The sequence below is a fragment of the Netta rufina genome, assembly GCF_964035555.1.
Source record: "Netta rufina genome assembly, chromosome: 6".
Taxonomy (NCBI): domain Eukaryota; kingdom Metazoa; phylum Chordata; class Aves; order Anseriformes; family Anatidae; genus Netta; species Netta rufina.
The window spans coordinates 13,054,112-13,078,762 of record NC_140129.1 but is presented as its reverse complement, the minus strand read 5'-3'; the positions used below and the strand labels follow the sequence as shown (position 1 = coordinate 13,078,762).

Genomic DNA, 24,651 nt, shown 5'->3' with positions numbered 1-24,651 from the left:
AAAAGTGTGTGTGGGGAAAGGGGGGAGAGAATTGTCACCAGAAAAGTGTCTTTTAAACACTATCTGCTACACACCACAAAAGTCTTTGTTACAAAATACACATTTTCATACAAAAGACATCTTGCAAAACCATTTGATTGCCCCTCCCTCTGCAGGTTATAATGGCAAAATGGGGTCAGCTGGTTGGTCTTGAGTTTTTTTCTTTTAATGGAAAAAGTCAAAGGACACACAGCATCACAACAACTGGTCCTTTAAATGGCAAAGGATTATGACAGTTTTTGTTTTCACCAGTGTTTAAAAAAAAAAAAAAAAAGCAGGCGAGAAACAGAACTGCAGTCTTCACAAGCAGAAAGTGCAACAGAGCCATCAGCTGCTGCATCATCCTGAACTTAATGTGCTACCAAACTGTCAATTATATGAACAGGTCAATTACGACAGTGCCATAAGTTGTTAAAACAATGCAAATAGCATGATCAGAAAGATCCAGTCAACTGGTTCCAATTTTTCCCAGTAGTTGCCCAGAAAAATTTCAAGACAATCTGTATCTACCCTTCAGCTTCCTCAATATGTCCTGATTGAGGGAGTATAGAGGTCTGTGGTATTACTGTACTTGTTCCACGAGAGATCCTGTCTTGATCCGAGTTTGCAGACAATGAAGCCATAGAAATTGGCTGTAACAAACCAGGTGTCATGCTGGAGGAGACAGTCAGGCTGTGTGTAGTGCCCTTGAGTGTAAGATCCTGTGTGGGAAGAAGTGGCTTGAGGATGCTGACAAGACAGAAAGCAGAGCCACTTTTAGGAATGAAATTCACTTTGTTCTTGTCAGGACAGTAGAAGGCTGGAATTTCGTGCAGAGGCTTTGGCCTAGAATAAAATAGACACAACTGTTTTAAAACAACATTTAACAAATTATGTTAATGGCAGGTAATGTGTCTTGCTGAACATGTCACCAGCAACAAGCTTAGGTATAGACCTGAAGTATTTCAGTTAGTCACTGTTGTCCTAATGACACTCCTGCCACATGGCAAACTTTGGCAAGATTGCTTAAACTGCTTGTTTACTTTTATAAGATAAACAGCATTTTCTTAAAGCAGGATGTCTCCAAAAATCCAAGACCTGCGATCTTCATGTTGCAGATCATAAACTGCATCCATGAACTGTTCTATCCAATATATGAGAAAATCTCAATCACATTCTCCAAAAACTTTCACAGACCAACAAGAACCCCATGTGCACACAGACACACTGTATACAGCAAGCCTTGTGAAAGCAAGGTAGTATAGCAATGTTCCTAATATTACATATCAGGGTTGTTCACGATCATATGGGATCCCCCTTCAAGACTTCTGCCTTCTTTGCATGTTCATCTGTGTATGGCCTTGATCTCCATGAAAGATGAACACGCCTTATTTAGAAAATTCAATGCAGATAGTAAAATGTAGTATGCTCAAAGAGATATTCACAATCAGGTACATGTAACCTGGGAATGAAACACGGAACACACATTTAGGTCCTGACTCGGAGTTTCACAATCTCAGAGTCACACTTTATGAAAGCTAAAGCTGAAAGGGAAATCCTGGGTGGAATAGGAATGGCTTCTCTGTCTACTTGTAACCCTGCAATAAGTCTAGTATGATAGTCAAACTCTACGTGAAGACCAAACTAAAGGAATCTGTTCCAAAGCCTCTCTTTCCTGCTGGAAAATAGCCATCAGAAATTTACACTCATTCACGTTGCTAGCGTTGTCCTTTAGCCTATAACTTACCCCTCTTTTCCAAATGTTTGTAAGCAATATCCACCTCTACCTTCATCCTACCAGTCTAATCAAGCTTAACAGAAATCAACCTCGTTTATTTATTTATTTATTTTTTACCAGTTGAAAATCCCATAAGCTTCAAATAGAAATCACATCAAATTAAAGCTGAGCTTTGAGAAGTTGCATTCACGTATTTTATGTGTGCGTAATCCAAGTACCAGATGAATGCAGTTCCGAAACCAGATTTGCAAAGCTGGCAATTACAAGCATCTTTGAAGCTACAAACAAGAAAATTATTCTGAATATCTATAAATGTAGAAGCCACCACGCTACAGTTAATTTTCAGTGTGGAATTCATTTTCAAGATGGACTCATCAACTTACTATATGCCTCCCCTCCTTCTTACTTGGGCTGTTAACATCTGCCGTAAGACAGACCATCCTCATAGCGATATTTCTGTTGATCTTTGCACTGCTGCTCTGTGCAAAGTGACACTTCTCAAAACATGACATCTGTTTCATTAGTGATACCTCCCACTGTCTAACAGCAGAAGTCAACCTTCCGCCTGTTTTAGTAGCTTAAACAAACAAGCTCTTATCATGCTACACCTGTAGAGTGATACATGAACTTGAACAAAGTTCAGGTTCTTGACACTACCGAGAACTTAAAGCTGGTCACTAAATCCAAGTCATTTCTTGATGCATTGCTTCCTTCATTGTTCCTCATGCTTTAAGTTACACATCAGAGCCCATGCCTTTGTAGTACTTCATGTAGCATTACTGCTCAAGACACCCATACACCTTTCAGAGCTATAAATTGAGACCTCAGTCACAAGGATCATCTCCACTTGACATTAAACAAGAATATCCAAACCCCAATACAAATTTTGTTTAAGAATTTACTATCAATTAACAAATCATGAAATCAACAAATAAAAATAAAAATAAAAAAAGAATCTAATGACAAATCGGCAGAGGATTTTTTTTCAAAAAATTGTATTAACTCAGCCCAGTTGTGATGCAATTCCATGCAAAGGACAATTCTGAGCATAACCTGATTCTTCTTAATGATGACCTAGGAGGAGGAGGCAGGACTGAGTAATATATTAGTGTTTCACAAAACAAAGGAAGAAGCCTTTCCCAAAGAAAAGACTATTCAGACCTCTTTCAGAAATTGCTTTATAAACTATACTGTTTTTTTCTAAAATGCACAGCACTCTGCACTGAGCAGCTTCAGTATGATACCTGGAGGTTCCCAAATTTTATGACGTATTCACTTAGCTATTATCTTGAAGACTAATGCTCCATTTATATTAAAACCTATCTCACCTGTAGCTCCTCACATCCATCATCTCAAAGCTTACACAGGTAGGAATTTTACTTACACATATTCCTTCCTTGTAAAGTGTGTGGGATTTTTTGTTTTTGTCTTTAAAAGATGTTGGAACATAGCAGAGATACAACCAGCCTAAAGGAAGCAGAATAATTGGGCTCATTTCTAACTTGTGCACAAGTTTTATAGGCATGGTCAGATGCCCAACAAGAATGATAGTGGTCTACGCTAACGTGTAACAGCTTTCTGGGATGTACTATTCAGATTTGGGGAAGGACCCAGTAACACAGAGATACCTCAACATGCTTTTGAGTCTTCACCTTAAGGCGGCTGAAAGGACTTTGCCACAACTAGTAATACCTCTCTGCGCTTTGGACAGTAGGGTATAAAAAAAGGAAAAAATAAAGAAAAAAAGGTGCCACACAGTTAACAAGCTGTGACATAACCTAGCTGATGGACCTGCATTTACAGCTTCTCAGTAAAACTCCTTGTGCCTTATCATTTGAGTTCCTCCCCACTATTTGCCATGTAAGAGACAGTCTTACATTATGCTGGTTTGGCCATTAAAAAATTGGTTGGAATGAAACTGACCCTTGAGTTTTAAAATGGTCAGTAAGTAAAGTTTTCAGAATTAGCCTGAAAAAAGAGAAGGGAAAAGATTGTACAAATAAAACTAGCAGAAGCCTAAGCTACTAGGTGTAAAATAATCTTAAAAGCACAACACAACTGAACAGTATGCTGAAGTTTTGATTTTAACACACAATTCCAGCAATGATATATAAATATATACCAGTATACAGTCATGCAAAACAGAGACCTGGCTATCAGTATGGTTTTAGTAACAAGGCTAATAATTTTGATCTGACACAAAAATCAGTAAACCAGCGGGTAACTCTCAATGTTAAATGTTATTTCCTATGTATTAAAGATTGACTTACAAGCTTTCCTCAAAGACTTTCACCTTTTCGCAGCCCTCTGGTGGTTCACGCTTGAACATGTAGCTGTTGTTGGGTTTTGGTGAGGTAGCATATTTCGGCAAGGGAGAATTATTCCCATTCTCTGCAAGAACAGTAAATGATCACTGAAATATGTCACACAACAAAAAAATTAAGTACGTCATTATAAAAACACTACAAGAAGTGTATCTAAAAATGACCCTTAAATTAAACCCCATTTTGTTTTATCAATGTTATAAGATTAAAAAAATAAATCATTTATTTCCAAATCTTTGTTTGCAAGCAAGCTTCCTCGTCTCAATCCCTTTCTTTGTATCATACACAGGTTACTCTGCAAACTGTTAATTCCGGGACATTTTCAGTTTTTAACTGCTGATCTGAAACTGTGGTCCTGTACTGTCATCATCTAGTCAAAAGAAATGGGCAGGAGCCATACACCAAACAAAACCAGTACAAATTCCTGTTGAATTGTAAGATTATGTTGTATCTCAGGAGATTTCTGGTAAAAAACAAAACAAAAACAATCTTGACAGAACCAAAAGGACTAACAGCTGTTCCACCTCTCGCTGTATACTCCTGCTTATATATTCCCGCTTATATATTATATATTGAATATATTCCTTAAAAAAACTTGTTTGGGAAGGACAGTCCTCACTTACCTATCAAGCTTCAATTACAGAATACCAAGTATGTGAACACACACGGTAATTAGAGCAATTTGGATTAAATGATTCATTTGCAAAGAAAAAGATATTTTTAACATTTCTCCATGGATGTGGGAAACAACAGCCCTCCATTACTACATGTTCACCTACGCAGTAGTGAGTTAAATTTTAGCATTGTTAAACATTTAAAGTTACACAGTACCTTTATCTCTGGAGTCAGCAAGAAGATCATCTGTGGAACATGGACTTTCCTCACTGCCCTCATTAGAGATGGTAAGAAATGAGGTTGGAGATACTGATTGGGACCGGCTGCTATTATTACTACTTCTGTCCGCTCCACCAGGCGTTTGGGTATCAATGCTGCGAGTACTACTACTACGCTGAACTAATGGAGGTGGTGCACGGTGCCCATCTGGAATATCTTGAGGCTGTTAAAAATAAAGGGTATCAGTCAACTGCTCTGATCCAGTTGGTAAATTGTTTAAACCCAGTAGTGCTGACTTTTTTTTCCCCCATGTTTCATAAAACCGAAGTATAAAATTCATTACAAAGGACTCCAACAGAAGATAGATTAAGTCAAGTTTTGAAAACAAAGAACAACATTTCTCAAGACTTCAGAGAATCACAGAAATGTTGAGGTTGGAAGTGACCTGAGATCATTTAGTCCAACTCCCCTGCTCAAGCAGAGGCAGCTAGAGCAGGCTGCCCCAAGTCCAGTCAGGTTTTAAGCACCTCCACAGACAGTGAACTCCAAAACCTCTACTTAGAGCACACAAATTAAATTTCATGTTTTGTATTTGTGCCCACTGCCTCTTCTACTGCTAGTGGGCACTATTTAGGAGAGTATTGCTCCCTCTTTATTCCTTCCCATCAGGTATTTCTACACATTGATAAGGTCCCCCTGAATTTTCTCTTCTCCAAACAGAACAATCCCAGTTCTCTAAGGCTCTGCTCACATGAAAGATAGTACAGTCCCTTAAGTGTCCTCATGCCCTGTATTTTTGATGCTTTATCAGCAAATTTACCTCTGAAAATACCTGAATATAAAAGAACAGGTAAGTTATGCTTCAGCTGGGATGGACACACTTCTTCAGATCAGGCAAAAGAAATAAAAAGTAATTACAGAATCTCTAAAACCAGACATTCTGTCTTTCTGTCTTCTTTTTCAAGTTTTAACTCCTCTTTTTGCTTTCCACAAGACTTTTCAAGTAACTTTTGTCTGGAATTTTGCTTTTCTAATAAATTTAATTCAAGAACTGTGCAAAATAAAGCTTTTAACTTCAAAACAAAAATAAAATCATTACAGAAAGCAGTCATGGTGGCAGATACATACAACAAGCTGTTCTTCTTTGTCTCCCGTCTCCTTAATAATTATCTCAATCTCTTGATTCAGTCCTTCTACACTGTTTCGGAATCGCGATCCTGTTGATTTGGTAATAGGTATCACAGGAACAAGAGCACTCTTTGGGACTGGAGCCTGAAGAACCAGAGACAGAAAGCAACATAGATTTACTTAAAAGGTGTAGTTATTACTTCTACTCAAAAATGACCCTTTAAACTGAACGTAAACGTTCAGTTTAAAGGATCATTTACTCTCCAGTATCAAAGACTCACATGAAACTATAGTGATTGTGTTAAAATGGATGCCTTAAATTGAAGTGTTTTTTTTTCCAAGTCCAATTTCTAGCCTTTCAACAATCTAGTTTCAAAACTTCCCTTTGATACGGTCTGCCTCTAGCTCTATGTTGCTTTGCAAGCGAAAATTTAACAGTGAACATTCAAATGCAAGTACTTCTGAAGCCTTTAAAACATATTCCCATTCCTTTTGGCATGAACTATACCGTAATTTCACTTCCTTCTCTGCCAGATTTATCACTTGTAATTTAATTAAAATTATGCCTTAATGGAAGCCTGGCGTCACCTACAATACCATGACAAGCACAGAAAGAAAAAATATTCCACAAAGGCAAGATAGCACCACTCTTAGTCCAGATCACTGAACTTTAAAAACAAAACAAAACAAAAAACTATACTTAAAAAAAAAAAAAGACAGTAAAACTCCTGTGCAAATTCTTCAATGGCCACATATGCTGAGATTGAGAACACCTCTACTGGTTGAAGGAAGGTAGCCTTCTCACCTGTCTTCAGAAATGTTTTTTTCTTCTTCCCTTTAAGTACCAAGACTGTACATAGACAGACACCAAAGCACTGTGACTTGACATGTCAATTTTAAAAAAACATGTAAAATTTGTGTGGACTGGAGATGACCTTAGAAAAATTAATGTAAACATGAGTTCTTAACACAGGCATGTATTATCATGCAGACTTAAAATCACAGATCTCTAAGGTAGGAAAATCACTTATGAATTATATTGTTTTTGCCTTACTGAAACATTAGAATAGCTATAAAGTGGGGCTTGCAAAGGACTGCAAAAATTCTCTTCAGGAAATGCTTGTGACTCATTGTTTATGTCAACAAAACCTCAACATTCTTAGAATTACCAAACTTGGAAAGACTTTGAGAAGTCTTGCCTTAAGATTAGAAAGAGAAAATAGAAGCTACTGGAGAAGAGAAAAAAAAAAAAGTCTGAGAAACCACCCCTGATAAAACTGTTCCAAACAAAGCCTTGGATCAACAATCAGGTGAACAAATACAGGTCAATACCTGTTTGTAATACAGGTATATCAGCACAAATTTAGGTACTAAAGACTGGTTACATACAGTTATTTCATTTAGACATTCTTACGACAAACCAAACTTGTTAAAATGTAAAAAGCAGAATGATGTATGCTAGAGTGTCTAAGATTTCAGTAGCCATTAGCTAAATCTGGGAATTCTCCAGCATTTAATCATGATCGTCTACCACAAATTCCTAGAACCACAGCACTATTTGAAGTGCTTAAAGTAGAAAAGCACAAATTGCTCAAGAAAGCTCACTAGGTTTGATACAACACATTTCAGACATGCACAGAACATTTCTTTTGGAAGAGAAGGTGACTTGTTAACCTGGACTGCCAAAGAGTAGAAAGAGAAGGAGGCACCACCACAGGTGTGGAACAACTAGCCTCAGAACAACCTTCACATGTGAAGTACTGCCTTCACAAAGGTCTGCATGGAACCTGTGACATACAGGAATAGGTTACTAACACAGGATGCTTTTGACTACTCTCATCTGCAGATTTTGGAACACACGAAACCAGCCAAGGTGTCAAACAAAGGGTAGTAATTATAGCATTTGCATATTAACATGCTGCCTGGCAGTTTAGTGCAGAACAGAGTTCTGAAACTTAAGGGTACAGTGTAAGCCCATGAGATACAAAATATGGGTGATGACAAATCTGTACTTTTCACAGGCATTTCAGAAATATGCTCTAACTTCTTCCAATTTTTCCAACAAGCAACAGAACTTGAAACAGAATCCAAGGTCTTTTGATACTTCCATATATTAACATCAGATCACCTTGAAGTTGAATTATGCACAGTAATTCCATCCTAAAATTAAAATTTTCTACCTACATAAGATGGTAAGAGTGAAACAAAACAAAAAATATCCACTGAAAACTATGTACAGTTGGTCTCATATCAGTGGTTGGTTAGGATCAACCTACTGGTAAGACAGTAAAGAAATATGCTTTCCAGAAAAGTGAAAGGGGGGGCTTGATAGTTAACACCAAGTAACAGAGTAACTTCAGCCAAGTACACTGAAGATGAAGAATTATTTTAATAAACCTTATCTACTTATTTTTTCCATCTAGCCTCACCTCTGGCCTCATTTTTAGTTTCTGCATTATATTAATGAGGAAAAAAATAAATCAAACCAGGTTTTTTTTTCTTAAAAAACACAGATTTACCACCAAGTAACAATATAATAAATGCAAAATCCAACACTCTCAGAAGCATCCTGAGATCACTCAACGAGGCTATGATTTTTGTGTAAACGCCTCTTCCTGGAAAAAAGAGGTGGAAAGAAACACTAGGCATAAGGAAAAACATACACACGCACACACACACACAAATATCCAATTGTTTTTGAAAAAAAGCCAGCAGCACAAACTTGATTTTACCACCAAGTATTTCCTTATTCTGAGTAAAGGGATAGGAATAGGTAACAAGCTTAGTCCGTGAAGATTGCATGAATTTCTTTCTCAAAAAAAATCATGGAAGAAGTACAACTAAACACTCAGTCTTCAGTGGTAAGAACCACTAAAAAAATATTAGTAAAACTTAACTAATAAACTCTACTAGTATATGAAAATATTAGTAGAAATTGTGGAAAAAGCTTAAGTGTTTACTATTAGGGAAGAAGAGATGAGATAGATTCACTGGAATTACTACTTTTAGTTTAACTAGAAGAGTAAGTCATCTGCAAAAGGTTAGAGTCTATATAGTCTCTGTGAAGGGACTACCACAGTGACTTCCTAACACTGTTTCTCAGCTTTAGCAGGAATTCAATTCCTTGAGCTCAGAAATTTTTGTATGATCCTATAGAATCAACAACTGCAAGTTTCCTTCTATTTGGAAATGTAAAAAAAATCATCACTAACTGCAAGCATTTATATGCAGTCTTTTCCACAAATCTTGAAGGAACTGAGCTGATGCCAGAAATTCCAGTTCAGCGGTTCCCTAGGAAAGAACCAGAAGCTTAGGAACGTTGCCCTTGAAGCCTGCACTTACAAATTTTCACTCTGACTGAGAAAGCTGCCTATAAATGCCATTAATCTAGCCCTCCGCTTACTCTTTGAAGCCTTCTGTAGCTTCCTCCCTTCACAAGTGGCTCATGACAGCTGGCACAAAATTTACTAAGAAAAACAATGGTTTGTTCTATAACACAATGCCAGAAAAGCTGCTTTCCTCAGTTTATATTTCATAGTCTGTTTCACAAGCCCAAAAAATAAATATCCGTTGTGCAATATTTTATTTACATACTTTAAAATTTGGTAGAATGCAAAAAATCCTCCATACAGTAGATAAAATTTCATGAGCATAATAACGTCATTATTATGCCACAAGTTTCTGTATGTAGAATTTTTATCTGGTATCTTTCAGAATAGTAGCATCTCTGATCATTTTTGACATTAATTTAGAACAGCTAGAAGATTATCTATGTAAGTTTATGGATTTGTGAACTACCAAGTAAAATCTGTTCAATAGCATGCAATTCTCCAATGTAGCTAAGTGCCTACAACAAATGTCCCTCTGTTTTAATTTTCTGTTGCTGTTCATGAAATGTCTCAATTCTCTGTAAGTATAGAACAAGTCTTCAGAGAAGTTTTTACAGATTTGGATAAAATACTTGCAGCAAGTATTTGACTATCCACATATGTATTATTTCTTTTTAGACCTTTTGTCAACTGTAGTAAATTTCATCAAAAAAAAAAAAAAAAAAAAGAAAAAAAACAGAACTCATCTATTTGTCTTCTTATTTTGATTTAAGCTACAGCAACCACTAAGCATGTTCTACTGTACAGCATGTTCTACTGCACCCATGCTTAAACCAGATCAAATGTGGGAAGTCAAACTAGGCAGCTTGCTTCATATTCAAACTCTTCTCCTTTCTAGCTTCTAGGTTAATACTCCACTACATAGAAGAGTAAGAAAAAACAGTTTCTGTTTGGACATTTAAAGCATTTGAATAATTCCTGAAGTTTATCAAAAATCTAATTCTAAAAAAAAAAATAAAAAAAAATAAAATAAAATCCTAAACACAAAATGCTTGCTAGTAGCATAGAATTTGAACTAATAAATTGAATTTAAGAGGCACTTATATACTGAATATTCATGAATCTTAATTAAATGAACTATAACAGTAAATAAGTTAGGTTTCAGAAAAAATGCTACTGATTTTTATACAAACAGTAGTTAAGAACAGTGCAAAAGAACTCAAAACACTGTACTACTTTCTTATTTCCAGTATTGAAGTATCAAAGGTTCACTCAGACACCTATTTTCTAAGCACAAAAGAACATAGCTCCTCAAGATTGTATGGTTCTTCTTAGTACTTTTCATTTCATATTTTTTCAAAATGGGAGAGTACCCATACAGCAGGACTTATGCTGACATTGTGATAGCTTCCCCCCCTGACCTAAACTATTTCTGGGAGAATGGAAGGACAGAAAGGAAGCAGCCAACAAAGTACATTTTTTATTAAAATAATGCTAACTGAATTTTAGGAGCAATTGGGAATATTAAGTTTGCAGAGAAGATTCACAGCTGAAGTACTTTGTCAATTTACAGTATCAGCAGTAACAATTTCTTTCAACTACATCAACTGACAAGGCAAATACAACATTTGTTCCTTTTGTAACCGTTAAAAAAGGTGTTAGACTATAAATATACATTCATGAGTAATCAGTGGAAGAAGAAAATTTTCTTCTGAAAAACTGACCAAATTTTCCTATTGATTATTTAAACTTACTAAAGCAAAATAGACCTGAAGAATGATTTGTGTCTAAAAGAATGTAGTATTTCACCATCTGCTACCAACTCAGCTAGAAATATTACCTCCCTGTGAACCTGACTGCAGTAAGTCTCAAGATAAAACTACAACTGCATACAGAACATGTGGTGGACTAACAATCGCAATTTTTGAAAAAATTACTACTCTAAGTATCAAAGCATGATAAATTGCAGAAAATAAAAGGCTGAATGCAGCCATTAAGAACATAAACACTTTTAATACAGTATATAAAAGAAGCATAATACAGTACATTAAAAAAAAGTTGCCATCCTTTTGTCAGGTAAGTTCTCTAAACCTGTTGATCATAGGATTAAACAAGTGCAATAGTCTAGAGAAAATGTGATCAGCATTAGCTACAGTTTTGAGTCTGTATCTTTGTACTGCCAGTTTGCTCCATGCCATACTCTACATGCAAATTCATTATTTTTACAGCAACACTTAATGAAAAAGATAATCCATGGGTTTAGGTTAAATTTACCTGTTATCCTTAAGCATAGGCGATGTAAATACAAGCTTAGTGTCCTGCTTTTAAGGAAAAATCTATCTGAAATTCATGAACTTAGAACACAGAGCTGCAAGCAAACCTAGCCAAGTAACAAAATGATCCTGGACCCTACACACTTCAGGCAGTCAAAGGAAATGTAGTTTTTTCATAGAATCCACCTAAACCCACAACAAATTTAGAAGTACATAATATTTTTTATGTTCCCTGTAAGACAAATCACAACCTTGAAATCATCTAAAACCAGTATTAATACCAAACACGTCCCAGAAGAGCACAGCTTTACCTGACTATGGTTGATGGCTGCATGGTTACCATGAAATGGAGACTGTCTTTCTTTATCCCGATGATGCCTACTGCTGTGTTTGCTTCTCTGCAATTGTTGACGCAATTTTGCAATCTAATAAAGAAAAAAAAAAAATCACATTAGATTTCACCAGATACGTTCAGCTATGCGCAGTTTCATTAATTTATTCTAGTACTTCGCTAAAATTCTTTACTACCGCAACTTTTATAATTAATGGCAGCACAAAATTACGTTCAGGTTCTTGCAAACTTAACATGTTAGCTACCATTTAAGCTCAAGCCCAGAAGATATCTCAGGTTCAATGAAAGCACTTGAAATATATGAACTAGTTTGGTCACTGCTGAATTTCTTCCTCTGACAAAGAATGTTATCTGCATTTGACACTCCCCTTATCCCCAGCTTCAGGTTTAAAAATTGTAACAGTCCTGCATTACTGTAAGAAATCAATACCAAATGAACAGATTGCTTATTGTATAAAGCTTGGGCATTGTAGTAAGTAAAATAATATTCACACCTTCCTTCCTGAAAATTCATTTAACAGTGCGCGCCAGCAATAAACTTAATCCTAAGGTATTTCAAATAATAGCACTCCTAACCTCCTTGAGTTGATCTGTGCTGCCCCATGATGCTGAACGTTTGTGTGAGCTTCTCTTCTTTTCTAAATATTCTTCAGCCCAGGCACTTTCAGTCTGTAACAAGGAGATTACAGATTTAAAAAACAAAACAAAAACAACTTTTCTACTTTTGGGAAGAATATTTTGATACAAATAGAAGAGAACCGTGTTATGATGTGCTAGATTCAGAACTGTGAGCGAAAAGCAGTCACTGATTAGAAGCCTTTCTGACAAAGAAAGTATGAGCATGTCAAGTGAAACTATGCATTCACAAACTCTCAGACCTGCTTTAATACAGCTATATGCTAGATTCATTTCTACCTTACTGAAAATTGATAAGGCAGTACTAACAGCCAGATGAGCTCTGAAGAACGAGTTGGACAGTATTGAATTTGGGGAAGATGGTATATATTATTTCCCACACAGATGCTGAACTTGGTATTTTTGATGCATTACATAGAGTAGTTCAGTAGGTAGGAAAGCCTGCACAGCTTTAAAATCGTTTTCAACTCAGACTGAGAAAAAGATGGGCATCTTTTCTGAGCACCACTCAGAACACCACTGGAGCTACTGCAAAGCGGCAAATCAAATTAATGCCTCAGAGGGCTTCAGGTTCATAGGTGTCTTGGCCAAACAGAAACCAACACACAAAATACTAAGCTAATTTCACTGAATCAACAAACGCATTAACATTTAGTAAAGAAAACCACACATATACCATGGTGAAAGTGTTTTGAGAAATTCAAAGTATCATTAAGACAAATTTTATTTAAGGTAGCATAACACACAAACAAGCCTGTGATAATACTGCAAACTTTACGGGCAAAGTTTGCGTTCTTACATAACCACATCCAGAATGGCCTTCACAAGCAATTAAATGTAAACCCTCCAAGATTAAGCATACTAATTTTGGTCATGGGTCTTCACACAGTCACAAGAAATGTAACTGATGTTAGATTTATCACGGATACTGGAACACTTCATAAAAGTCATAATTTCCACTACAAAGTTCTGGCCTCTAATTATTCTTATAGAATTATATAATATATGAATAATTATATAAGAATATGTTATATATATAAAACACACATATAACACATAATATATATCATTATTCGTATATTCTGATATATTATTCTGTAGCAACTCAAGAACTCCAAAGCAACTGTCTCATTTTAATTTGTATTTTGATATAACTGTATTGACAATTACAGGCAAAGCGAAACAGGTTAGATTGAAAGGAAAAGACACAGAAACTACCCATCACTGTTTTAGCAGCACTTAAAACAATAACTGCATCTATGAATTCTAGCCAGACTACAGGATACTCAATTACACACGTATTCATCACTCAATAACATCCTGTATGTACATAATTCAGTCTGGTTTTATAGACAGGTTTCATCCAAAACAGTAAAAGCAGGAATCTGATACAGAGTCTCTGGTGATCTCTTACACAGTTTGCTAGAGATGCCCGTAGGTCATAGCTAAAGGCCTGCAAGCCAAAGTGTGTCACTAATTGCTGCCTCCACCCAGTCTGCTTCCTGAATGACTCTACTCTCAATGCTGTAAACCTTCAGAATCAAGATCCCCCTGTTACTCAACTGGAAAATCTTTTATCTTAGTAGATTCAATTCCTGTTCCCTAAACTTTTGAAATCAGAACATACTCATTTCACTCAGCCATAATACTGCTGATGGTTCCTCCAGCAGCACTGTCATGTTTATGTAAAAATAAACCTTAACCATCAGTTTTTGCTAGATGTGGCATCCTTCGTTTCGAATATGAAGGTACTTGTGGTCATTCTTTTCACACTCAATATGAAACGTAACAGTTCTGAAACAAGTGTTTCATGTAATTTTCAACAGCGATTTCCAAACTCCTATAAATTAGTATATAACTGGGTATGTATTTGCACCTGCAACATATGAACAACATTCCCTTTGTTACCATGACTCAGACTGTGACATCAGTTAGAATTCAGTAAATCTGGATGCCAGACTTCACAAAATCTGAAATCACACACTGGAGCCATGATACTTTTACAAAGTGACACTTGATCAAATCATCTCATCTTCAGAAACACTAAACTGTACAACTGGAGAGAGATACCATCTTGGAAAGCTAACTATTATTGTCAATTACATTTGAAACTTGGTCCTAACTCAAATGCTTGCTTTCAAGCACAGAAGATTAAAAGCCACAAAGCCTTGTCAGTATCACATCAACAAAAGGTTTGGAGATACAGATTTATGTCCATATCCCAGGATTTTCTGCTGGTTAGATAAATTTTAAATCAGCAAGTGCATCAGATCGTTATTTCCTTCAGCACTATTCTAACATCAATAACCGTCAAATATACTCATCACATGGAAATACCTAATGTCGTTCCCACAAATCTTTGCAAATACATTATATATATAAGCCCTTCTACTAAAAAACGTAAGCTATGCATGAATAGCAATTCCTCATGTACCATATTCCTTCCTTCATACTCCTCCTCTTATTAGGACTTGCTTACCCCTTTTACCCAATTTTCCAACCATTTTATCTATTTATTTTCTAATAGAGAAAACCTGTTTCTCAGTTCTTCTTTCTTCACCAGTTTCTATTTTTACCTTATCCACATGGGCATTATCCCTTATGAAACGTCCTCCTCTTCTACTAAGATGTTCTTTGGACTGAGGTTCTTAGCACAAAATGTTGCAGACCTTGAAAAGGCCATACAGTAACAACTGTAGAGCAGACATCACCTACTCAACATCCAACACATCTGAGTAGACAACACACTGAAATCTATTGTACTTGCATTTCCATTATTGTTACCAAACTGAAGGCAGGCTAAATTCAAGGATGTCCCAGATGCTGCCAGTTTACCTTCCCACTACCCTTCTCTTATATTCTTTAGAACTAGTGGAGACCACTTGTTGTTGAAACAATGCACTAGGATTAGGGATTTAAAACCTGAGATGTTTGGCTCTTTTACTCTACAAATCAGGGAAATCCACTGTCCAACCGCACCAAAATAATCGGGAATTAAACACTATGATATTCAGCCTATCACAGAAAAGGCTACAATAACTTTTATAAAGGCATTACAGAAGCTTTTTTTAAGAGAGAGACATAAACACAAGGAGTTACTTTAAGTTCCTTTGTATAAATTAAAACTAAATAGTACTTAACACCAATGCAACCCAGTGTATTGCACGCAGTAAGAGCAATGAGAAAATAGACATGCAATGCACTACTGCTGCTGTGAGATAATAAGAAAGTGGAACTTGTAACAAACACCACAGTTAATGGTCTTTTCTTAGAGAATGCAAATAAAACACATAGGTAATTGCAACTGTAGAATTCCTGCAATTTGCAAGTGAACACGAACTTGTAAGCAAGAAAGCCAAAGTGAATGCTTTCAAGGAAATAGCATTCATACATTTAAAACTTGTCTTTGGATTTAAATATTCTTAAATAAAAAAAACTGGCCTACCTGAGTGGCTTTGTCTCTCATACACGGAACAGCTTGTCCATGATTATCACGAGGCCACTGTCCAGCAAGGTAGGGAGCAGCAAGCGTGTCCAACGAGGAAGTCCGGCGAATAATACTGGAAGGGCTCGATGAAGGTGGCCTTGACTTGTCAGCTAGAATAAAAACACTTGATTAGAAAGTAAGTCAGAAAGCTTAATTATTTTAATTGCCTACAATAAGTCATATCAAACCAGAACTACTGTGTTATTAAACATAAAAAAGACACTTTTAAGGTAGAAGTTCAGTTTGCATTTCCAATTTCTATTCAGTTTTAACACGGAGTGAAATGTGTTTTTATGGTTTCCCTAAAAATCATTCTTGTGCCACAGATGTTATGTCTGTACTCATACACCACCATTTATTTATACCCTCAAAGGCGCAACAGTCATTAAATGATGACAGCTTAGAATAAAAAGATAGATAAGATTCCTCATACCTGCCAATGGCTAACAAAGAAAATCTGTGCTGAATTTCTTCAATTTAATGCTGAGGTTAGAATTCATACATTAATCCTCTCCCCTTCACCTACTTGAATTCAAGAGACACTGTAAGCTGACATGTTTTATTAACTACCCAGCATATAATTCAACTCTTCACGAATCTGCTGTGTATCTAACGCTTAGCTCCGTAAGTCAACTTTCATTAAGTAATCATTTACATTTTACAAGATAATCAATGCATCTCCTCCCTTTACATGCTGCTTGGTAACTACGTTCATACTTGCCTGACACTAGACCTTCTACCACACCTCAAACATTTCTGGTGTTTGCACTGACATCACTTCTAAGAGCAATTTAGATAATAATGCGAACTTTTACTGGAAAGGATTATAAGTAACAAGGACAGGAAGTAAAACAAGGAGGAAGAATACAGTTGGAAACAAAAATGTACATCTATCAACAATACTTTAAAATTGCAGTGTAAGACTGCTAAGTGTCAACTCCATAAATAAAGGCTCCTCAGAATAGGAAGTGAGGCATGAGAACAACAAGCTTGAAAGACCCAAGCCTCAGATATACATGTACAGATTTGCGCACATACTATTTGTTACTGGCTTCTCCAGATGTAAAATATAAATTCACAAATCGCAGTGATGTAAAACTTACTATCTATCTACTCCTCACAGAATTCTATCTGAAAGAATCATAATTAATCACATTAATCTTACCTACAAAGAATACAGAGGCCTAAAACAAGAGGCTAAAACACACCAAACAGCATTTGGAGATATTCCTGACTGCCTTAGGATAAGTTCTGTACTAAAAGTAGAAATAACATTGCTATTTGTACTCTACATAAAGTAATTTACATGCAAAAGAAGTTGTGCCTGATTACTGTCAGATTGTTAGTCAGAAATAAAACCATTAGCATTATACGTCCAGAATTCATTTATCTGGGCAGTTTCAGTCTATTAAAGATGTATAGAGACTAATAAAATGTGTTAGGCATAGCTGTCAGTGGTGTGGACAACATTTCGGTCTCATAGAATACCAGTCTTCCAAACGTACGTCAACTGATATTCTATACTAACTATGCTCATATAAATATTGCATTAGAAACATACACAAAACTGTGAAAACTGGGAAAAGTATTTCAACTAAAAGGAAATGATTATTAGCATTATAATTAGACCCATTCACATAAACCAGCCAAGAAACCTCTTCTGGGTTGCTATTTCTACTTGCACCAACACCAAACAAAATCTCAGTACTGAGCTGAGTATAGATCTGCTCTCAGGGAGCAGCAACAAAGCTCAATTTTTGAGTTACCATGCACTTGAACAGTCCTGCATCAAAGACAGTCTCTGACTACTACCAGTCAGCATGCTGAAGGGTCTCTTTGTATCACAAGATTTCAAAACGATTCCTTTTGTCTGTACCATGGGGGAATGTGGCATGCTAATGCAACATGTCATTCCTTACAAATTACATTTGCTTCCAAAGTTACATCAAACATGTTATTTGTCAGAGAAATAGCTGCCATACTCCCCCTATTTATTTTTCTTCTGAATTATTATTCTTCCTTTTCAAGAAGCTTCTCTTTTTACCAAGGGGAAAGAGAGGATGTGAAAAAAATAAGGAAGTGCGTATAGTAGCTCACATCATCTGCAAGGCAACTGCAACAGACAGCTTCAAAACTGAAGCAGCAGAAGCTACTACTGTCCTGCCTCCCCCACCAAAAACTGGCAGGAGTATTTTGCTGTGCAAACAGTGAGGATGAAAACTGAAGAGCCTGTTTATTATCTAAATTCAAAGGAAGCTGCATACTTCAGGCCACAAACCCTGTAAGTACTCTCTTCCCTCCCTGCCCCCTTTGATTTAGATATTCCTATAATGAAATCGGATTCAAATGACTGTTTTAATTTAGATGATGCAAGGACATTTTGGATACATTTTTATTTACTTTTCCACCTTTACAGCATGTCTTCATAAAAACTGCCGAAGACTACTACTCAGCTCTCGCTGTTTCAAAACATTTCAGTGGGGACGCATACATGTTCATTGCATTTTTCTCCACAACACTTGAAGCAAGTCTTCAGCTGCTATTTTTCCTTGATGTGACCTACATAACAAGAGATCTGCCTCCATAGAGATAACAGTTACAACAGCTGTGGCTGATGAAAAACAATGGAGCTGTTTCATCAAACAGACTGTTCTTAAATATTAGATCTGTTTTAATTGGCCTGATTATCTCTTTAAACCAATATTTGTGGCAAACATCAACCCTCCTATCCATCTCCCACTACTCTAATTCTATCTAGAAACAAAGTCTTTCTGCAATCTGGTTTCAAACAAAGCAAAATATTAGACCAAAATACAAACAGAGCATACACAATACAAATCAAAGTCCATAATGTGAGAAAATAACATGCAATTACCACATCTTCACAAGTCATTGCAGTATTACTGAGAGACAGATGTTACAACAGGTATCACGTACTCTACTCCAATTGTACAGTGAGGCACCTCTTAAGACTATTTAAGCTAAGGCAGTCCAGCAATAGGACTGGAGAGCAAAATTAAACATGTAGAAATGCTGACTTGGTGTGTGGGGCTCTTAACATCCAAGTCCTGTATCTACAACTGAAAAAGGAAATCATAGTGTGAGAACACATACCTTTGAACTGGATACCTCACAGAAGAGAACTGTGATACAACAAAACTGGGAAGAAGAAAAAGAAGGAAAGTTGTCTATAGTCCTAAGTCTAAGTCCTAAAACATGGAACACTGAAAAGTCATCTTTCAATTTTCCTGAAATTTTACGAACTGTTGTTAATACTGCAAAATAAGGATTAGTGTTGAAGATAGTTATCAACGGAGTTGCAAGATCAAAGATTTGAAATTAAAGCTTTCAGAAAGGAAAGTAAGAACTCCAAAGAAATATCTGCTAACAGACACCATGAGAAAACAAAATTAGCAAGCTGCAGAAAGAGCCACAGGAAAAGCACAGAATGAGACTAACACCACAGCCAAACTCCCTGACAAAGAGAATTCTAACCGAAGTTTTTTACAGAAGTGGAATACCCCAAAAGTGAGAAAGAGTCAGATGTGACCAGCTTCCCTGGCTTCTAGCCATGCCACTGAGATTTTCTTTTTTGGTCAGCCTCTTCCTCAGTAGGAACATTCATAGGCTCTCCCCTATACATTGCTGCAATTTCAAAAAAAAAAAAAATGGATACAAACACAACATATCTCAGGGGCTTCAAATATTTGTTTATGTTTCATTGAGAATATTCAAAAGACTCAAATGGTATTCAAAAAAGATGCACAGAACCACCATGTATTTACCCACTGAAAGACAATCTTGGCTATTAATTTCACATAAATATAGAAGAACTACTTGCTCATTTGCTTCTGGTAATTTAACATGATCCCTTGGTAGGATAACAGCTCAGAAAACCAAACCCAAACAAAAACTCAGAAAGTCCAAGATGTTCAAGTTCCTTAATTCCAGCAAATGAAAACATTTTTAATTCAAATCAACTCCTCTGCAGTGCTGGCCACAAGAAACTTAAATTACGGTGTTGCAAAAATTAGTTCATTTTCTTTACACCTACCATTTGCTAAATAGCTTAGGTAAGCAAAGCAGTCATCTAATGGTACACAAATTTGAAGGACAAAGCCTTCTGCATTCTCTTATACTACAGACATAAGTTTTATAACTACTGCAAAAAATTTGTAGTAAACATTGTCAGGTCTGCAGCTATTACTTTGTCACTCAACAATTCTTTTAAATTAAAAAAAAAAAAAAAAAAAAAAAAGACAATGAAATTTACAAGCGTGATGAGTTCTGTGCCCTCTCCCTACCTAAGGAGAAGTCCACATCGAAACTCTTCATGACTTTCTGATATACCATTATAAGTTTCCTTCACTTCCTTTCACACAAATGAGACTTCAGTATTACTCCTTCACTTACTATTCTAAATAATTAAAAGGCGGTATAGTTCCAGATAGAAGCATAATAAGGGAAATAAGTCAACAGGTGTTACAGATGCCATTAAGCAACTGCCAAAACCATTGTGGGGAAAAGCTATTTAGCTGAGAAAATGGCAAAATATGATGGAAGAAAGAGTGAAAAAACCCACATGACAAACTTCCTCTAACAGGGAAAGTCTGCAGACAGGTAAAGAGGTATGTGAGAACTGACCTACAGCTAGGGATTGCAGGACAGACCCTGCAGCATAGAAATGAGGCAAAGGAATCAATCATCGCACTAGCAATGGGAAATACTGCACAGAAATTTAAAAAACGGTATTTGTTAACACGGAAATAGAAGCTGAAGTCTGTGAAATCAGTGCTGGAGAATGCAGGGAGGGAAAGCAAAAAGAAAGAAATAAATGGGTTGTAGGAAGATCTAAACTCTTGGCCATATTTAGGATGGAAGCAGCAAGAAAAGCACAGAAATTTAGCAAGCACACCATGAAGTCCTCAGCTTATCTCATTATCAACAGCAAACTCAGGTATTTCAAACATTTAGTTGCAATTCAGTTCAGAAAACCTAGCCAAAAAAAAAAAAAAAAAAAAAACAAAAACATTAAGGTTCTTTTAAGTTAACATTTCTTTATTCTCAAGTTCAGGTTCTTGTATATTAAGCAGGTTGACAAAAAGCTCTAAATTCAAAACTATTCAATTGTTTACTAAAAAAGAAAATCCGAAATTGAGCCTGAAGTGTTCAGTTTACACAACTAGTATTGAAGTTCAGAAGCAGCTGTCATTTGTCCAACCTCAAGGTTCATTTCAATCTAACAAAAAAAAAAAAAAAAAAAAAAAAAAAAAAGAGAGAGGAAAGCAAAATAAAAATCAACATGGCTGCAGCTGTAGGAATGAACAAAAGCCATCATCAAACTGCAAACAAGAAGCAGGAAAAAATGAGTAATTCTGCAGTATATTCTAAATGTTACCCTGAGGTGACCTGCATGGCTTCAGAACTCTAGCCTTATTAGCAAAGATAAAGTTCCACTTCCATGTTTTTGATGGCTACTAAGTCTTCTCATTTAGATGAAGATGAAAGTGAAGTTGAATCAGTCTCTATCGAGCACTGGACTACACAATGCAAACATTAAGCAATATTAACCAGAATTCATTTGCATTTTCGGTCAATACAAGAACTATTCTGAAATTTAAGTGTGTGGCGGCAATTAAATAGACCCTATGTCTGTTTCCACACATCTTGTGAAAAGCTAGTGGATTTTATCTGTGAGTACAGTAGTAAAGGGCTAGCAACAAAGTGACTTGTTTCCTTCCATATGCTAATTCTAATATCCAGTAAAGAAGTTGGCTAGACAGCACAGTTTCAGTAGGCTTCTACATACTGATCTGAAGACAGCGCAGTTTTTCCACCCTAAGCAGTCTGACGCATGCTTCACAGACAGCTTTTGAACATGGATCTCAAGGGCAGGAAACTGCATCTTGGGCAAGAGCTTCAATCAAGTTCCCAGGAAGAAGATGGGATTTTGTGATGTGTATGTCTTTCAGATTAATGATTAACAAGAATCTTCAGTGAAGAACATATATTTTCCTCAATCCAGAGACTCAGAATATAACTTTAAGCAAAACACATCCAACCTGCAGAGCTGAAGATCTAAATCAGAACCTAAATGCCTTTGTGGCACTGCTCTCTTCCATTGCAGAGAAGGTAGCATATCATAATCTTGAAGAAATGTGTCCAAACAAACAAAAAAAAATAATAAAAAAATAAAACTAGTCTCTGTGTGACTTAAGTACTGTACCAAGTGGTTCTGACTGTCTAATTTGGCAGCATCATTCCTCAAGAGCCAGAATAGGGAGGGAGGGAGAGAGAGTCTGGTTATAATCAGAATTTTAAAAAAAGGGAGAAAGCAACATTTAGAGACATAGACAAATTAAAAGGAGTTCTACTGGTCCTATGATTCTGTACGTGCACTTCTGTGTATTTCTGAACTTTACATAGATTACCACATGCAGTTTCATGACAAAATACTAGCTGTAGCTTTGGTACCTTCAGAGTCACCAAGTTTTCCAGATTTGAGGACATTAACACAAAGATTCATTCATGCATTTTTAAGTAAACTTTACAATAAAAGGAACAAAGACTTACATATTTAAGCCTCTAGTATCATCAACCAGATGTCACACATTGCTTAAATTTCAGCGTGCTCAGTAAGTACGTTTTAATTATTTCAAAACGCTAAGGAGCGGTTTGCTATAAAATGTATGCCATTCCCACACTATTTTCTATCTTTGCATGAGCTTGTCATCGCTTCAAGTTCACACATCCCTCCGCAGGGTTCACGCTGAAACCAACTACTCGGCGCCACCGAGTACTACTCCTCCCCACGTTTCCGCGGCGTGCCCGCGAGGCCAGAGAGCTTTCTAGCCAGCCACAGGCTTGTGGCCGCCGCTTGGCACCGAAGCACCATTTGGCACGGCGAGCGCGGAAGGGGAAGGCGTGAGGGCTGCGCAACGCTGCCCAGATGCTGGAAACCTCTGGCGGCACCCAGCGAGGCGCCACGCTCCCCTCACCACTCGCTGGCTTTCTCCGTCCCCTTGCCACCGGCCAGGCGGGGAACGCGCACCAACAAAAGCCCCGACCCCACCGCGCTCACGCCGCTGCCAGCCAGCCACAGGGACGGGCCGAGGCGGCCACAAGCCCGGGCACGGCTCCGCTCCGCTCCCCGAGCCCACGGAGAGCCTGCGGTGAACACGAACTCACGCACGGCCGGGCCGGGGCGAGACGAGCCCTCACGGGCCGCCCTCCCCCGCAGTAACGGGCTGCCCACCCGCCTCCCGCCGCCCCCAATCGCCTCAGGTAACAGCCTCGTGCCCAGTAACGGCCGCCGCGCGCCTACCCCTGAGGTAACCGCCTCGCGCCCCGTAACGGTCGCCGCGCGCGCCTACCCCTGAGGTAACTGCCTCGCGCCCCGTAACGGTCGCCGCGCGCCCCTCGCCTCAGCGGGCGGCAGGTGCGCGGCGCGAGGGGCGGCCCGGAGCTCACCTCTGCATCCCGGCGAGCCGGGGCTCTTCCTCTCCGGCGAGCTCCTGCCTTGCTCCGGGGACTGCCGCCGGTGCCGGACCCTGCCCGCCGCCGTGGCGCTGCCCTCCGGCAGCGGGGAGGAGCAAGGTGAGGGCCCGCAGCCCAGCGGCGGCGGCGGCGGCGGGGGGGGAGGCGGCGGCGGGAGGTGGTGGGGCCGCGGGGGGCTGCCCCGGGCCCCGCCGGCACGCGTGGGGCTGCCCCGCGAGGACGAGGCTGCCGAGGCGGCGGCGCTGCTCCCCCCCGGCGGCGGCTGCGTGGCAGCGGCGGGGCCGCTGCGGCCGGTTCCGCCGGTGGGCGCCGCACGCGTGGGGCTGATGCTGCGTGAGGAGGGCGCCGCGCGTGGGAGCCCCCCGGCCGTGGCGCTCGCGCCGCCGCTCCTCGTGGGGCTGCCATGTTGCTGCTGCGGCTGCTGCTGCTTGAGCTGGAAGGGCACCGTGGCCCGCATGGGCTGGAGGCGGCTGCTCGCTCCCGCTCCGCCGCCCGCCGCCGCCGCCGCGCCGCCTCCCCCCAGCGCGGTGCCCGGGGTCGGGGAGCCGCCGCGCCGCACGCGCGGGTGGGACATGGCGGGGGGAGCCGGCGGAAGGCGGCCGCCGGCGGGGAAGAAAGGAAAGGGAAGGAAGGAAGGAAGAGAGCGCCGCGGGCAGGACAGGCCGCGGGCCCAGCGCCTCACGCGGCCGGGGCCCCGTCCTCTCCCGGCCGCCGCCGCCGCCGTGCCCAGCCCGGGGCGCCCCGCGCTGCCTCCGGAGCCTCCGTGCGCCTCATCAACAATAGTGCCCCGGCCGCCCGCCCCGCCCCGCCCCGCCCCGCGCGCCCTCCCATTGGCCGCGCCGCCGCTCGGCTCGCGCAGCTACGGCGCGCCCATTGGCTGCGGGCCGCGCTGCTGAGTGGCTGAGCCTGCGCGGGGAGAGGGGGGGGCAGCCCTTAAAGGGACAGGCGGCTCCGGCACGTGCCGGCGGACGCGCAGCCCCGGCCGCACCGGCCCCGGGAGCGGCGGCTGAGGGGTGCGCTGGGGAGAGCCGTGAG

At 39.2% G+C, this 24,651-nt stretch overlaps 1 protein-coding gene across 1 annotated transcript; it reads right to left on the bottom strand.

Moving 5' to 3' along the window:
* Positions 1–543: 543 nt before the first annotated feature.
* Positions 544–24,190, bottom strand: FAM117B (family with sequence similarity 117 member B; the record flags this gene model as incomplete). Its single annotated transcript, XM_084288935.1, has 8 exons — positions 544–864; positions 4,027–4,147; positions 4,912–5,137; positions 6,043–6,186; positions 11,956–12,069; positions 12,573–12,665; positions 16,078–16,229; positions 23,590–24,190. The coding sequence occupies 8 exons, from the start codon at positions 24,188–24,190 to the stop codon at positions 546–548; spliced, it is 1,770 nt and encodes a 589-aa protein (XP_084145061.1). The 3' UTR covers positions 544–545.
* Positions 24,191–24,651: the final 461 nt, after the last annotated feature.